General features: G+C 34.7%; 1 protein-coding gene across 1 annotated transcript; it reads right to left on the bottom strand.

Moving 5' to 3' along the window:
• Positions 1 to 380: 380 nt before the first annotated feature.
• On the bottom strand, positions 381 to 11,869 carry TPR15 (Heat shock protein DnaJ with tetratricopeptide repeat-containing protein). Its single transcript, XM_012230837.4, has 12 exons — positions 9,076 to 11,869; positions 8,864 to 8,994; positions 8,473 to 8,712; positions 7,638 to 7,767; positions 7,023 to 7,175; positions 6,618 to 6,862; positions 6,437 to 6,506; positions 4,358 to 4,564; positions 3,450 to 3,685; positions 2,854 to 2,932; positions 2,605 to 2,745; positions 381 to 1,094 (listed from the first exon to the last, which is right to left on the bottom strand). The coding sequence occupies exons 1-12, from the start codon at positions 11,602 to 11,604 to the stop codon at positions 921 to 923; spliced, it is 4,335 nt and encodes a 1,444-aa protein (XP_012086227.1). The 5' UTR covers positions 11,605 to 11,869; the 3' UTR covers positions 381 to 920.
• Positions 11,870 to 17,086: the final 5,217 nt, after the last annotated feature.

Raw genomic sequence — 17,086 nt, 5'->3', positions numbered from 1 at the left:
AAATAAAATATGATCAAAATTGAATATTTTAGTTCCAGTAGATGTTTAAATGTTACCAATTAATTTTTTGTAATTCATTATTAATATAAAACATAACTTTAATGACATTATAAGTGTGAAATAATTTACGTTCTCAAAAAAAAAAAAAAAAAAAACTATTAAATGATTTACAATGTGTTATATTAATAGAAATATGTCAAAGATACTACATTAATAAAAATTATATTGTATATAATTAACAAATATTATTTTTTTGGCGTCAGTCAAACTGACAATTTATTCTATTTTAATTTTCTATTTAACCAATAATAATAAAAAAAAAAACCAAAATAGCTAACGAAATGAAATAAAGCAAACAGGCTGTATACAACAGGCAAAACTTCAAAAATAATAATTTAAAAATAATTCTGCATTCCTTATTTCCTTTATCACATAATTCAGTTTTCCATGCACAGCAAACAGGCTGCTGCAAGGCTAGAAGTTTATGACATTGAAACATACAATTCCTTTTCAGTAACAAGTGTATGACATTTCTAAACAATTTCATTTCAGGTATCTTCTTCTATGTTTCTGTGCAAGTTGGAAGTACAGCCAAAAAACCCCAACTTCTCTCCATGATTATGATCGTCTAAGATTTGGCACAAATGCGTATTTCAGACCAGATTTCCCATACAAACTTGTCTTTCATGACCCAGAACGGTTCTCTCACATCTGTTTTTCCTTGACCGACTTCTAAGTTTAAAGAATCTTCCTTGTTAAATTAGCCAAGTTGTAAAGAATATTAGATTTCCAATATCCAGATTTGGTTGGAGCAAAAGAATCTTAGACAAATGGTAGTCTCATGCCATTTTATCCCTCCTGAGGCCTCAATACCAAATAAAGTTAGTTTTCATATAAACCTCTGGATTTTCATGCGCTTCTTACCAACGAGAACGTGAATGACCATATGTCTTCCAATTATCCTGCCAATTTCGACGTTGGTCACTCCTCCCATATGAATAGCTGTGAGCATCTGATGTTCTTCTGAGAGGGTGGCTTCCATTTTGTTCCTTTGATGCCTTTCTAATTTCCTCATCAAGATCATATTGTGACCGCTGTTAATGGAAAACGGATTATCAAAATGATTCAACTTACAAATTGAAAAGTAAAATATAATTAGCAGGAAGTAAAAAAAAGTTATTCACAAAAAAATTACAGAATGAGATTAGAGTGTGCTGCTCCTGTAGTTGAGATTTGAACTCAACCAGTTGGAGGTGATAATCAAAACCTCATTCGAAGAATAAGATAAATTCTTATCATATGGGACTTGGAATAACTTGAAGTTGAACCCTTGGACTGAAGGTAATACTATAAATCAAAAAGATAGCTAGAATAGATAAGGTGTTCAGATAAGTGCTAGAGGAGATGCCCTAGAAGCTATTAGGGGAAAGAGTCCAAGGTCTTCTCAACTCACATTAAGTTTCTCACATAACCAAGGTGGGATATTGAGACTTTAAAAATTCCACCCCACTTTCACAGCCAGTCCTTGGCAACTCTCTCTGTTGACACTGGCCTAGCTACACAGCCCTACCATGAATCCACTAGCAATATTAACTCTTCCCATAAGTAGTTGTGCCCAAGAATCGAGCTGTGCCTACAGAGATAGCTCTGCCACCAACAGTTGATTCAAAATAACTAGCCCATACATGAGGGGAGAAAAGTGTTCCTAACCATATAAAGCTCATTATACCAATGTAGGATCTAGGAATTAAAGCAAGCGTATAGGCTTTCAAAGTCATGAAGACAGCCAAGTGCCAGTCCTTCGTGTTTCTAATACTTGATCGTGAACAGCGATTCAATTGATGTTAACAAAAGATTTCTTGGTTTAGTTCTCCACCTTAATGACAGAAAACAGGATTGATCAAATTTTATTGAGTCTGATGCATAGTAACATCTCGAGTAATTATATAACAAGCTGGCTTGTTACAGCATATCCTGTCATCTCAAAGCCATCTTATGTGTGCATCCAATTAATGTGCTACCATCAATGAAAGATATATCTTCTTCCTCAGATGCAACAAGCAATTTCTTAAAGGTAGTACGATTTAACATCATCCCTTTTAGTTATATATAAGACAATAAGGTACTGAAAAGGAAAAAGGAAGAAGAAAGCTAAAAACACGTAGAGCGCGCCCACATATACATTCTTGGCCCCTAATTCATCTAAATGAGCTTTAAAGACTACGATGCCAGTCGCATGCCCCCTTATCTGCCAGAATTACACCCACAAAAACAAAATATGCAAATGCATGTGCAAAACCACACGCACAATCAACACGTACACACAGAGCTAGATTATATCAACATAAGTAACAGTGGCTGAAGATGAGTAGAATTGGGAAAAGGGCGAGTTGCAGTGGGTGCCTAAAAAATTACCCACCCCTTACCCACGCCAGTTCAGTGCATGGCAGGGGAAATTGCCATTTCTAAGTTAATTAGATCTCAGATCAGCATATGAGGTTTAAAGTAAAAGAGAGAAAATTGGTTAATAGCAACTGCTAACCAAATATAGAGCAAAATGGTGAACTAAAATCTAACAAAGTGGAAATAGCACGGATAACTTACCTTTGTGGCATCTGAAAGAACAGCATAAGCTTCTCCTATCATTTTAAATAACCTGTCAGCATCTTTGTGCACCTCCTGAACAATATCCTTCCAAAGCCGCCCTTCATCTCTGCTCTCAGTTCTTGTCAAGAACTGACCAGCCTACAAAAGAAAGAAGAAAAGAAAAGAAAAGAAAAGAAAATAATGAGCTGAAAATCAAGCATGATAACAATAACTAAGACAAGTCTGCGGAGTTGGAAAGCTTAAAACCTTGTCTGGATGATGCCTGAGTGCTGCTTTGCGGTATGCCTTTTTCATTTCAGCTGTTGTATCAGATTGTTTAACTCCTCTGGCATTATAAAATTAGACACAGTTAAGAGCTTATAATAAAGTTTCAGAAAGCAACAAAAGGAACCAGTCAATGGCAGGCGTGTCTTTATTCTTGTTATGTTCATCCATAGAGTCATCAAAGCACAAAACTTTACACATCTATAAGCACAAAACCATTACATTTGCTATGCGAAACATAAACAGTGTTACAAGAGAATTTTTTTTTTAAAAAAATGTAAAATTTGTGTTCAGCTTTTAAAGCAAAAGCCCTTGCCTAGGATTGTATCATTGACGTAAATATAACATGTTTGCTACATATTTTGATAACAAGATATCCATGAATTTGGAAGCAACTGACACAGCTGAACACCACTTATCAAGTTAGCAGTAGGTCATCACACTAAGGATAACGCCAATAGGAGTCCTAACAGGTAAGGTTAAAATATCAGAAAGAATAATTTTACTTGTGAAACAATGTAATGCAGGTCCATTGCAATTATCAAGCTCTAGAAGCTCCAGTGGAACAAATTACTCACAAAATGAGGTATAAATCCAATGGTATTCCTTTCTTAGCTTCCTCTTCCATCAAGGATAAACGCCGACGAGCTTGCCTTAATTCTTTTGTGCTGCTAGGGGACCTACCAGGTGTGACAGACTGTCTAGCTTTTCCATCAGATGGATTTTCAAGTATAGTTATGAGTCTTTGGAGATCATTAACTGCTTGTCCATAGTCTCTGATCATCTCATGCAACATAGCTCTCCTAGAAACTGCCTGAGAAAGGAATTCACAATCAGTCACAAAAATACCAACAAATAACTTAAAAAATAATCACATAGATCTAAAGAAAACAGCAGAAACCCAAATTAGCATATTATCACCATCAAACGAGACTTTCATTTTCAGCATGCAGATCCCTTCTCACTACTTGTTTTTCACCATAATTTTATTAATGCATAAAGGAGAAAACCAAGCATCACAACTCCTATCAATCAAATGATCATGTTACTTATTAGAGGGGAATAGGAGTTCTAAGTCAATCGCCACCCTCAAGGACCTCATCATTTCATTACAAAATTAAATTTCTTGCCTAGTAGGCTTTATGAGTGTAGTAATATTTCATCGGCATACCAATTTACAAAGCTCATGTGTAAGAAATTTAATAATGTGATTTGTGTGGCTAAAATTCCTTGCAATAAATTGAGATTAATTGCTTGATGTTTGTGGCAAACAGCAAAATTAAAGGGACCCATTCACATCATTAACCAAAGTTAATTTCCTTTTTAACTGATTGAAATTTATGTAAATTTGTTCATAATAATCATGCATTTCAAATTTAAATTCACACCATTAAGCAAAGTAATTTTCTTTTTTTTTTTTTTTTTTTTTTTTAAGTCATTGAAATTTATATAAATTTGTAATAAATGATGCATTTCAAAGTCAAACCTTTGAGTAATTTCCATCAAGGGCTATAGCTAGACTGCAATCCGCAATAGCATCAGCAATTTGACCCAAGGCTTGGTGTGCAGCAGCACGATTGCAAAAACAAATAGCTGCAAAAGGACGTGATTCAACATTGCTTGATACAGCAGCAGTGTAATGCTCTAGTGCTTCTATATACCTTCCAGATCGAACTGCTTCATTCCCTGCATTCTGCAATTGATGATAAATTTAAAGTAAATTTAACATATTCAACAGGAAGAGTGCATATATTTTATAGGTTCAGTGAGATCAAACAATAATATTGTTCATCAGAACAAAAGCTGACACAGAAAAACAAAGAATTTAATAGAACACCAAATGTTAATAATTCATATGCCAGTATTAGGGCTTGGAATTTTGTATTTTTCCACAGAAGATTATGGATATCAAATAATTTTACTTCCACTGCAGGTTTAGCAATTTTAAACTCTACTTATCACTTGTCATTAACAACCAAATTCATGTGATGTCTAAGTTATCTTCCATTTCCACAAAGCCAAATGCAACTTAATGATGATTTCCACAGAGGGAAAGAACAATATCAATCAAGTACATGAGTAAGCTAATTCAATCAACATCTATTATAAACTGCTCATAAGAACATGTCATAATTAAGAAAGCAAATAACTCAAGCAATTCATAATAAGTTATGCAGGATGGGTGCAATTCTTAGGCAGACCAGTACGGACCTCCAATTTTGTCAAAAGCAAAAAAAAAAAAAAAAGGAAGGAAGAAGGAGGAGAAAGAACAGATCTAAGAAACAAAAGGAGGCAAAATGTGAGCACTAATTGGGCTTTGACTAATGAGTTAGAAGTCTATTTAAGGGAGAGAATTGTAGAAGGGCAATCCCATATTGGTTAAATATAAATTGGGTACAAAACATATAATGAGGAAGGTGAACCAATCAAAATAGCTTCGGCCATTTTATGTTAAAGGTAAGTCCAAAGTAATAAATACATTGTTAATTGAATTTCATTAATTGCTACTAAACGTGGTATCAAAACCTGGGACCCAAACCTGTATTGCACGAGGGAAGTTCCGGTGGGTCGTACCCTGATGGACCCGTATTAGACCATCATATGCTTGTCAAGTTGCCTCATTGCAACTTGAGGGGAGAGTGTAGAAGTATGTAGGCAATCCAATACTAGTTAAATATAAATTAAGCAACATATAATGAGAAAGGTGAACCAACCAAAATGGCTTACGTCATTTTGTCTTGAAAAGGTAAGTCCAACTCATTATAAATTCAAATTAATAAATATATTGTTAATTGAATTTGATTAATTGTTCCTAAGACCCAAATTCTTAATAATAAGAAAATATCAGAATTGTTATGGCAATTATAATACACAACTTCTACATGAATCTAAGCTTAATAGTTGAAACAAAAAAGGAGCACATAAAGATATTGAAAAGAAATGGATTTGCTCGTTCAAATCCAACATCTCATTAATTCAGATATCAAGACAAAAGATTAGATAGAAAATAAATCCTCCATCATATCCTCTATAAATCACTTACTGAGAAGGCATAACCACCCAGTGTACTTATATGACGGCTAGATGGTATCTGGTTTCTCACATCTTTTGAAATGTAACTGTGATAGACTCGTCAGAATAAGATAAAACAACTTTGAAACATGCAAGCATGGCACTTAATCCTAGATTAATAAAAAAAATTGAGCAAAAAATATGAAAATGCATGTTGACAAGAATCAAGTGTGGTTCTGTAATTGAACCTTCAAAAGCACCGACTTCATTGATTTCTTTAACACTTAACACAAAAGAGGTTACTTAGTCTAAGTACAAAAGGATGGCTTTTTGTCAGCTTCATACTTAAGCCTTAACTCACCTGTTAACATGTTAACTCATATTCAGCTTTTCTGAACTTACAAGCAAGCTTAATAACCCCACTAATAGACTTGCTTTCACAGCAAGCTACGTAACTGAAAAAAAAATTACAAATTTCCCTCCAAAAACTAATTAACTAAAAAGTAGCTAAGCAAATTCTCAATCATCAACAAAATAATAATCATTGACATACCTTATGATGAGAGAGTGTACAGATGGTGACCGCTAATGAAACTGATGATTCCAATATCTTACTTGCACACCTAAATGATTCAAACTAACATCAGGAACCTAAAATCCATTTCAAGAAAGGAAGCCCAAATGAAGAAGCATATGGAAAATACAGAAATACATCAACAAAAATTATTTATTACTTGTCACTTATGGATCCCATTTGCTCCAACTTCCCAAGTAAATCAAGGGCTGCTTCAAGCTTTCCCAAATAAAAGTAACATTTTGACATTAAGCGCCATCTCCACATCTTTGGAAATGAGTGGCTTTCAGTTTGAGAAACATCTTGATCTATCAATTGGTCATCGGTGCCCGACGAAGCGAAATTGCTTTCAGCAGAGCAAAGAGTCTGCTCACACAGTTGTATCACCTCTTCATACTTCTGCAACTGCAAGATAGATAAAAAAAAGCCCATGTAAACTTACAAGAAAACAAATGAAAGACATCGGTTTATCAGTTGTCAGTCTTCAAATTGATTCAAAAATTTGGAGAGGGACTGAAGAAAAAGAAATGAAGGGGGAGAAGTTCAATGTTAAAATAGTACAAACCATAAGCATAGACTCTGCCTTCATTTCCAGTAGTCTTTCTGAACTTGGGCTGATTGACAGGGCCTCTGCAATTACATCTAAAGCACTAACTGCTGCATCAGATGTCCGCTGATCCAAAAGCTTGGACGAATGATTTGTACACTCAATCACTTTCTACAGGCAAGGAAAAAAACCAATATGTTATGGGATTATTGACTTGCTACTTTCTGATATACACAGACTCAAGCACACACAAAATGAGGAAATGAAAGGAGAAAAGGAAAGCTGAGCTTCAAGAAGACCTAAAATTATTATATTCAAATGAGAACCATACACAAAAAAACATAGTTAGCTACTTCAGAAAACAAAACAATGAAAAACAATTTTTGAGAACACATAATGATTCCTGAAATGCTTGTTGCATAAATTTGTATATCTTACTAATTTGAGAAACAAAATGGTCTATGCCATGCATGACATTTGATATGCACAACACATTAATATAGGTATTCCTGAACACCAAGTAATAAAGAATAATGCATAACTGAAAAAAGGTTTGAATGCTCAGAGGACCAGATTGGTTTTAGAAAAATATATATATATATATAAATCTGCCAACAGGAAACAAGTTCATACCTGGGCTTTTCGTAGGCCATCAGCAGCTTCTATTGCTATTCTTCGATCCAAACACACAGCAGCCCCAGATTCCAAACACTTACTAAAATAGTATTGTGCCTTTTCAACTTCCCCAAGCTCAAGATGACAACTGAAACAATAAAAAACATTAAACTATGATTCATTGTTTCATATAAAGCAAAAAGGCCCGCATATATAATGCAGATATGAAAATAAAAAGATGGTCTCAGCAATGAAATTTACAGCCTTCCAGTATTTTAAACTTCTCTTTATTTTATTTTATTTTTCCACCATTCATTTGTACCATTCAGCTGCTACAGTATTCTGATGCAAAATTTTCCATCAGTACATTATATAACATAATGAAAAAACAAGAACTGTTACCAATCTAATTATCTACACATTAGCCATACCATTTCATGCACATTTAGAAAATTAGAGTCTCAAGACTAGGCTTACCCTTTGCACGTCCTTGGTGCACCAAGGTCAATGTGCATCTTGCCGAGGGGCTTAGAAGTACATCAACCTTAGAATTTTTCCCCGAAAAACATTGTCTCGCCTCCCAAACCAAGAAATGTTACAAAACAATAAAAAGGAGGAAAAACAAATAGAAATCTCGGAAGAATCGCAAGGCGTCGTTGTAATGATAAAAAGGGATGAAAGGAATAGGAAGAAGAGAAGATGCTCAATGAATCACCAATTTTTGGTCCATTTAACTGCTTAACAGAAAATCCTTATTTGCATGGCAACAGATTATTTTAATAAATGAGCAGACACAAAGATTCTGCCACATCCAGAATCATAAGATATAAAATAGCTCAAACAAAGGCCTTACTTGGCAGCTCTAATTCGAACTTTGAGAAATTGAGGATCCAGAATTTCAGCCATTTCACAATCTTTTAAAGCTTCCCTCAACTTTCCAAGAGACTTCCAAGTTGCTGCTCGGTTGCTGTAGCAAACAACAAGTGGTTTGAGGCAGCATCCTGAGGTTTCACTAGAAGGGACAGAATTTATTCCACGTGTATAAAATTCTTTAGCTTTTGAAAAATCTCCATTTTTGTAAGCATGATTTCCCCTGTCACAAATCAAAACCAGCCATATATAAGTAATAAAGGATGCCTGAAAAGAAAAGCCACCTATTAATTTGTAAACCATTTCAATATATCAATAATAACCATCATGAAGACACCATTGAAACAACAACAGTTTTCACGTTGGAAAAGCACCTGAGGCGCCATGTTTCACAAGCTTCCTGAATTGCTGCAGTGGATGTCACATAACCTTTCTCTAGATGTTCATTTGATTCAGCATTGTTCCCCAGTTTTTCTTGTGAAGTATATAAATCTCCCTCGTGATCCTGCACAATAACACAGTTAGGACAAGTTCAACAGGAGCTAGCAAAGGCCATGGGATAACAAAGAGCAGAAGAAGAACGAACCTTCAGAATTGGATTCGCAGCAATAACAAATGGTTCGCATGGAACTTTCCTCCTATTTTTCTTTTTATGCAGACGTTTTGTGGCAGATGAACTATTTCGTGCACAGGATGAAGCAGAAAAGGAAAATTTGCTTCCATCTATATCTTCCAAACCCGAAGCAAAACTAAAAGGTAATTGCTGGCTGCTTTCAGTGTTTAAGCGAGATGAATCTTCAGCAAAAGCAACACCAGGTACACCACTACAGCAGACATGCTCAGTGTTGCAGTCAGAACATGCCATTTCAAAATTAAATGCTTTTGCCGGAGACTCATCAACAAAACATCTTTGAGAATGATAGACAGAAATCTCTGGATTTGTCTCATCACCTTTTCCAAGATTTAATCCTTCTCTATTTTTAAGACTAATAGGCACTGCATTATTGTCTACGTGGATGGAATCATTTAATGTCCTGGAAGTTTCCCTTGAAAATTTCTCAGCTGTGGTAGTCTCCTCATAAGGAGAAAAATCCATTGGTGAATAACATCCAGGAGAGTTTAAAGCCTCATGGGCACTGCTTCCATTTCCCACATGATTTTGCTCTTTTTGTTGCTTATGTTGAGACAGTTGCTTCAATTTCCCTCTCATTGTCTTTGATTTTTTGTCCTTTTTAGATCTACCTTTTACACTGAATTCCAGTTTTCTATTCAATTCAGGAAATAGACTTGCTTTTAAACAAGAAGGATCCCATTTTGGTGTTTCAAAGTCTGTAAACAACACTCCCAATCCATCTGAAGTGTTTGTAGAACTATTGTCATCATTTTCCTTTCCAAACCAAACCATACGAGGAGCTTCAGAAACCCCAAGGTTGCCTCGGGAATCGAAGCCAATAGATGAGAACAAAGATGGTGCAGCAACTTCATTGACTGTATCACCAATCAGTTTATCATGAATTGACTGGCTCTCAGCAGAACTAAAGGTTCCAATGGAAGCAATATCTCCATTGATGCTTTCATTCTTATCAGTTGATTCGAAGTGATCAGTGGCCTTAGCAGTATTAGCAAAACCTTCCGAATTCCATTCATGAGAATTAGTGTCCTTAGAAGAGGCAGAAGCCATGTTATTGCTTCTAGATACAAACTTCTTATTATTCTCAAAACCATTGATATTCAGTCTTTTCATCTCATCGGAGAGATTATTAAATATAAGATTTGAAGCAGAAGCATTAGCTACATTATTACTGTGGAGAAAAGATTCTGGGTTACACTTACAATTGATGCTAGAATTCATATTGCTGTTTTCATCCTTTGGGGTACTGAGACAGCTTTCAAAAGTTTCACTGCTTGACTTTGCTTCATTAGGCAAGTTCTTAGCCATGCATTCTCTTGCACTGGTGCCCTTTTTACCGTTACTACCAAATATGTAGGGAATCTTATCATTATCCTCCTTCCAGCTCCTAGTTCCATTAATTTCTGACACTGCAGTACCTTTCAACTCATTGGCTGTTTCACTCTCTAGATTTATTTTCCAACCTTCATATTCTTTCTTGTCATTTAATTTAAACCAACTGGCACCAAATACAAAACCAGCACCAGAAATCCCCATATTTGCATTGGAATTATTGTAAGTGGCACCAAACATGAACCCATTAAAATCTTGCTTTACCGGACTTCCATTAGACTCTCCCTTCTCAAAATTCAAATTTGAAGCCAAATTGCTCTGATCAGCACTGAACTCAAAACCCACATGACTGTCCTTCCCTTGCCCAATTTCAGTCCCTAAACTCACCTTCCCTGCTTTATGGGAATCTAAGTCTAATCCATTCTCTCTTGATTCTCTATTTTCCATATCCGATGTCGTCTCCACATTATTCTCACTGGCAACAAATACAAAACCTACATTAAGAAGCTTCCCATTTTCTGTGGTTGAAACTGGTTTTCCTTCATTTTCACTTAAGTGTCCCTGCTTAGCTCCAAACATAAAACCTGCATTATCAAGCTTGCCATTTTCTGGTTCTGAAACGGATTCGCCCTCACTTTTATCTTTAGAACCCAATTCTTCCACATTCGCATCAGATGCTCTCTCACGAGAATCCAAATTCACAGAGGTATTCAAATTCGAGTTAGAACTACTACTACTAGCACCAAAAACAAAACCATCACTTGAACAATCAACCCCATTTGACATACATTTCTCTAAAACACCATTTGAACTCCTATTATAATCATTACCACAACGCGAACTCTCACTAACTGATTGAAATGGGTTAAGACCCACGAACTCACCTGGTACCCCTTTCGACCTCCCATGCATCGGCTTTCTCAATTTCGCTAGCCTCGGACGGGTCCGGCCCGACGCCGCCGACCCCGTTCGCAAGCCATTCCTTGAACCGAGGCCATTGAATTCATTTATGTCACCAAAAATAGGGGAATTTGTATTCTCTTGTCGATCATCTGCGCAGATATTCGGAGAAAAAGGAGCAAAACTAGGGTTTTGAAGAGAAGGCGATTTAGAGGTGACCGGAGACCGAAAATCCACTGCCGCCGGCGACATAAAGAAGAAACGGTGCCGGAGATTGGATTAAAATTGGACTGAAGTTTTTCTTTTTCTCTCCTTTGGAATAGTTAGGTTTTATTTAGGTTTTGCGTTGAATATTTTGTTCTGTTAGATGGTTTCTTCAGGATTTTGCTTGGTTTTCACGGAAACAGAAGGAAAGAGAGAGCGGAGTTGAGTGAGCGAGGAGCTTCAAAAAGAGGGCTTTTATACCATATTCCTTCTCGTTTAACTCGATGGAATTTTGAAAGTCGCCCAGAGATTTAGGAATTTAAACCTTTTTAACGTTAATTTTTTGGTGTTTTACTTGGCCTTCTTTTTCCGTCCATAATGCTACTTGTATTTATATTTTTTTATTTCTCAATTGATTGAACGACAGAATCCATAGATACACTCGTGAGCTTTGGTATTTTAATTTAATTAAAAAATTATTATTTTAATTTTTATTTACCTTCACAATTTTTATTTTGATTTATTAGATATTTAAATTTATAAAATTACACATATTAAATATTTTAATTTATAAAATCATTTTATTCAACATTTTAACTCAGGGATGTAAATGAGCCTAGCTGGTTTGCGAGCTATTTGAACTCGGGTTGAAAAAAGTTCAGCTCGAACTGAGTCTGTAGTTCGAGCTTAATGATATTCAGCTCAAAAACTCGTTAAGCCCTATAGAACTTTGTTGAACTTTTATATAAACATATGATACTATTTTATTTTAGATTTACTTGAGTCTCGAACCTCGAGCCTCGAGTTGAACTCAAGTTTCAAGTTGAGTTCGAGTCTAAAATTTTTAGGCTTATTGATTTTCGAGCTGAGCTTTGAGCCTAACAAGGCTTATTTACACCCCCACTTCAACTAGAGGTGTCAAAATGAGTCATGGCTCGAGAGCATGATTCACTTAACATGGAAATTAAATAAGTTAGAGTTGAGTTTAAATAGGTTTGTTTCATGAACATGTGATATGTATATGACACGAGCTTAAACATATCGTGTTATGAATTGGCTCATCTAACTCATTTTATTTAAGGATAAAAATGTAATTTTTTATATAATATTTATATTAAGCGAGTTATACGTGTTGTACGTACCGTGTTTCTAACCCATATATGACATTTAATTAAATTTAGTTTAATTTTTTAAACTCATATATAATATATTTAATTAAATGATTTACACGTGTTTTGTTTATGCTTTTCATTTTAATTTCCGTGTCATGTTTGTATTTAACCTTAATCCTGTCGCGTGTTAGGCGAATTCGTGTCGAGCCTAACATACCAACTCATTTTGACACCCTAATTCCAACTTTGCAAAATAATGCTATCAATTAAAACATATAAAATAATTGCTATTTGTGAAATTATTTTTCTAAAATTAAGCTAAATACGTATCAAATCAATATTTAGAAAATAAGGGCCAAAAATCCTAAAACTATTATTGTGTTTCATAATTAAATTTTAAATCTGAATTATACGTTGATTCTTAAGCAATACTTATTGTGTTTAATTGGTTCAAAACTAATTACTTTTTAGGTTCCATTCGTTTTCATAAAATAACTTGCTGAAAAATATTTTCATGGAAAACATTTTTGTTGAAATATGTTTCCCGAATAACTTATTTTCCGTTGTTTGGTTGTAATATTGAAAATTAGTTAAAAATATTAAAGTCTCTCATAAGACATAAAAAATATTAATAATAATAGAAATTTTATAATTTAAAAATTTTATTGTTCAATATGAAAAGAATGCAAAAAAAAATATAAATTATGAAAGCCGTTGGTGGTGGCCGTTGATGGCTGATGGTGGTAGCCGGTGGTAAATGGTGACTGGTGGTAGTAATTATGATGATTAATAAATTAAAAAATATGAATTTATAATATTTGTCAATGTCCGGAAAATATTTTACACTCTAAAAAATAGAAAGTTGTTTTCCTTAAAAAAATAACTTAATTAATTTTTTTTTATTAGAAAAATATTTTCAGTTGATTTATTTTTCTGAGCGCCCCAAATAACGGAAAATCAATAGTTGCAATGACTTCTTATTAGTGAATTAATTAAATTATACTTAATTAGTACTCCCTCGGATTAAAAAGAAGCAATTGATTCTCCTAGATTATAATAAACTCATGAGTAATTTGACCAGATTATCCTTTATCTCAAAATCAATAGTTGCTTACGAAGTATTTATTATATTTAATGTAAACAAAGACAACATTGAAAAAACATCATTTGTTACTTCTTAAAATACACAAAATAATTTATATTTTGGGACAAAATAATAAATTAAAAATGACTAATATTTTAGGACAGAGGAGGTATTTCAATTGTATAAACAACAGGGATTAAAAGCTAGAAAGATGTAATATTCAAAATTAAATACTTGAGATAAGTACGATCATAATTTATGTTCTCTCTGTTATGCTCATTCTGTGAACTTTCAACTTCTTCGCTTAGAACAAAAAATATATTAATTTACTTTAATTCTATATAATTTTTATTTTAAGTTACCTTAATACCCTTTTACCTTCTCAAATCTCAACTTTTTCTGTTAGTAATTCAATAAATAAGGGACAATAGAAAAAATGTAATAAACTCTTACTTAAATTCTAAAAAACGATATTTAAAGTGGAATGAGAAAAATGCAATACCAAAATAATGTATTTTTATGAAACTATTTACCAAAATAATGTAGTTTTTGTTAAGGAATTCAAAAAGAATTCAAGGAAAATGCAAATGTATAGAGCATAAGTAGACTCATTATAATCAAAAAACGAGATTTGAAAAGAAAAATATTAAAATATTGTCACTCAATCCACTTGTACCTGTCAGTGGATTCAAGGTAAGTGACACACATCGAACCTATTTAAAGTACAATCGGATGCAGTTGCAATGTTTTAACATTTTTTATAGCCAAATGCATAAATTTATTTTTATATTTTAATAGAAAAAAAAAGTTTATGACACCCTCAACTTTGCAATGGATCTATTGTATTTATGAAGTTATGAATTTTGATAACACTATATCAATTTCCTTGCAAAAATGAGTTTAATGAAATGGATAGAAATTTTAGGGTGATGACCTTGTGGCAAATAGAAACAAACGGAAAACTTATAGTTACATGCATCACTAAAGAAGAGTAGAGAAAGTGATAAGTATAAGCACGACTACTAGATTGCTTTCATCGAAACTAGACTAGACCCAAACTGTTGTGGGGTCCCTCCAACATATGGGACCCATACAAGTTTGAAAAGAAATAAAAAGGAAGAAAAAAAAACACGTTTTTGTTTATTTTTCAAAGATTGGCAGCTAACCATTGAAAGATTGGCATGCCATTTGACAAAGGAGTGTCGTGCGTTGGTAATGCACGGCTTTCTCTCTCAACCTTCTCCTATAAATAGGAGAAGGATTCTCCTTAAACAGACGTACAAAAACAAAAAAAAAAAAAAAGATTATAATTTTAGGAAAGGGTTCCTAAAATTGGAAAAGAGAGAAAATAGTGAGGATTGTAATTTTAGGTATTTTTGGGAAACACTTAGAGTGCCACTATTTTTGTAATCTCTTTTGTACCTACTATTTTTACTAGAAGAATTATTTGTAGTTTTTGTCCCGTGGATGTAGCCCATAACAGTTGAAGGGTGAACCACGTAAATCTCGGTGTTCTTATTTTTCATCTGACATTTACGGTAATTATTTAATTTTTTACCGTGATTATTATTTCTGGTGGATTCGATCGTCAATATCCAATACGTAATTATTGGAGGTATATGTGGTAATAGTCAATTTATTTTACTTTTACCACCGGTATTTTTCTGCGGATCCCACTCGGGATAAGTTATAATCCTAACAACTGGTATCAGAGCCTTTGGTTGGTAAATTCTGTCAAAGTTACTATTCACATGAATAATGAATTTCGTGAATAGTGAAATTTTGTCAGATTCAGAATTCAACATGGCTAACGACGGGGCAATGATCAAATTGACGGATTCGAACTATTCAATGTGGAAATCCAGAATGGAGGACTACCTCAATTGCAAAGATCTGTATGATCCAATTGAAGGTGACAGTGCAAAGCCGGAAGAAATGAAAGAAAGACAGTGGGAGAAATTAAAAAAGTAGACATTGGGTACAATACGCCAATAGATAGATGCTAGCCTGTACAACCATGTGAGAAATGAAAAAGATCCCCAAGTTCTCTGGAAGAAATTAGAAAATATGTACGAGGCTACAAATGCTCAAGGAAAAGTCTTCATGATGCGTAAAGTCATGAACTTGAAGCTGTCAGAGGGACGATCAATTACACAACACCTGAACGATTTTGAAGGACTCGTAACTGAGTTAGCAGTTAGCGGTATGTCCTTAGAAGACGAGATGCAAGCATGCCTACTGTTGGGATCTCTACCGGATAGCTGGGATACTCTTGTGGTTTCATTGAGTAACTCAGCTCCAAATGGTGTGGTAACGATGTCTATGGTAAAGAATAGACTACTTAATGAAGAATTACGAAGAAGAGATGTTGCCAGTACCAGTTCTCAAGCCCTTGTCACAGAGAATAGGGGCCGGAGCAAGAGTAGAGGTCCAAGGCATGTAAAGTCAGGTGGTAGATCCAAGTCCAGAGAGATGAGAAAATGTTACCATTGCGGTAAAGAGGGTCATCTCAAAAGAAATTATCGTTTACTCAAACAGGATAATGCAGACCGAAGACAGGAGAATGACATAAATACATCTGCTACAGTCTTAGGAGAAGATGGTGAGGTGACTTTAGTCACTCATGATGCAGATTGTTGTCATGTTGGAGATGCAGATACCGAGTGGATAGTAGACTCCGGTGCTTCATACCACTGTGTTCCAAAAAGGGAATACTTTTCCACTTATAAAGCAGGAGACTTTGGCACTATTAAAATGGGAAATAATAGTGTCTCGCAAGTGGTGGGAATCGGTGATATCTGCATAAAGACAAGTGTCGGGTGCACATTAACACTTAAAAATGTGCGACATATTCCCAACCTTCGGTTGAACCTGTTATCTGTGAGCATACTGGACAAGGAAGGCTATCACCATCATACAGGTGGCGGTAATTGGAAACTCACCAAAGGGTCTTTGGTGGTGGCAAGAGGAAAATTATGTTGCTCGCTGTATAAAACGCACGCAATAATTTGTGCGGGTCAACTGAATACAGTTGAAGATGATGCTTCACCAAATTTGTGGCATAGGCGGCTGGCACACGTTAGTGAGAAAGGGTTGAATATGTTGGCTAAAAAGTCCCTCATCCCATTAGCCAAAGGTAAAATAAACCCTTGTGATTATTGTTTATTTGGGAAGCAACATCGTGTCTCATTTCTTAAAAGCTCTAGAAGGAGAGACAATAAGTTGGAGTTGGTACACTCTGACGTATGTGGTCCCATGGAGGTAGAATCACTTGGAGGAAGTAGGTATTTTCTTACCTTCATTGATGATTTCTCACGGAAGACATGGATATATT

Source organism: Jatropha curcas, chromosome 2, assembly GCF_041381405.1.
Source record: "Jatropha curcas cultivar XTBG-Jc1 chromosome 2, XTBG_Jcur_1.0, whole genome shotgun sequence".
NCBI lineage: Eukaryota > Viridiplantae > Streptophyta > Magnoliopsida > Malpighiales > Euphorbiaceae > Jatropha > Jatropha curcas.
Note: the sequence above shows the minus strand (reverse complement) of the source record. Positions and strands in the feature narration are given on the sequence as shown.

Coding starts and splice junctions, on each gene's coding strand:
- TPR15 (XM_012230837.4), bottom strand. CDS start 11,604: ATGTCGCCGGCGGCAGTGGATTTTCGGTCTCCGGTCACCTCTAAATCG. Junction 8,995..9,075: donor CTGCGAATCCAATTCTGAAG/GTTCGTTCTTCT, acceptor GTTATTGTGCAG/GATCACGAGGGAGATTTATA. Junction 7,768..8,472: donor GTTCGAATTAGAGCTGCCAA/GTAAGGCCTTTG, acceptor TTATTGTTTCAG/TTGTCATCTTGAGCTTGGGG.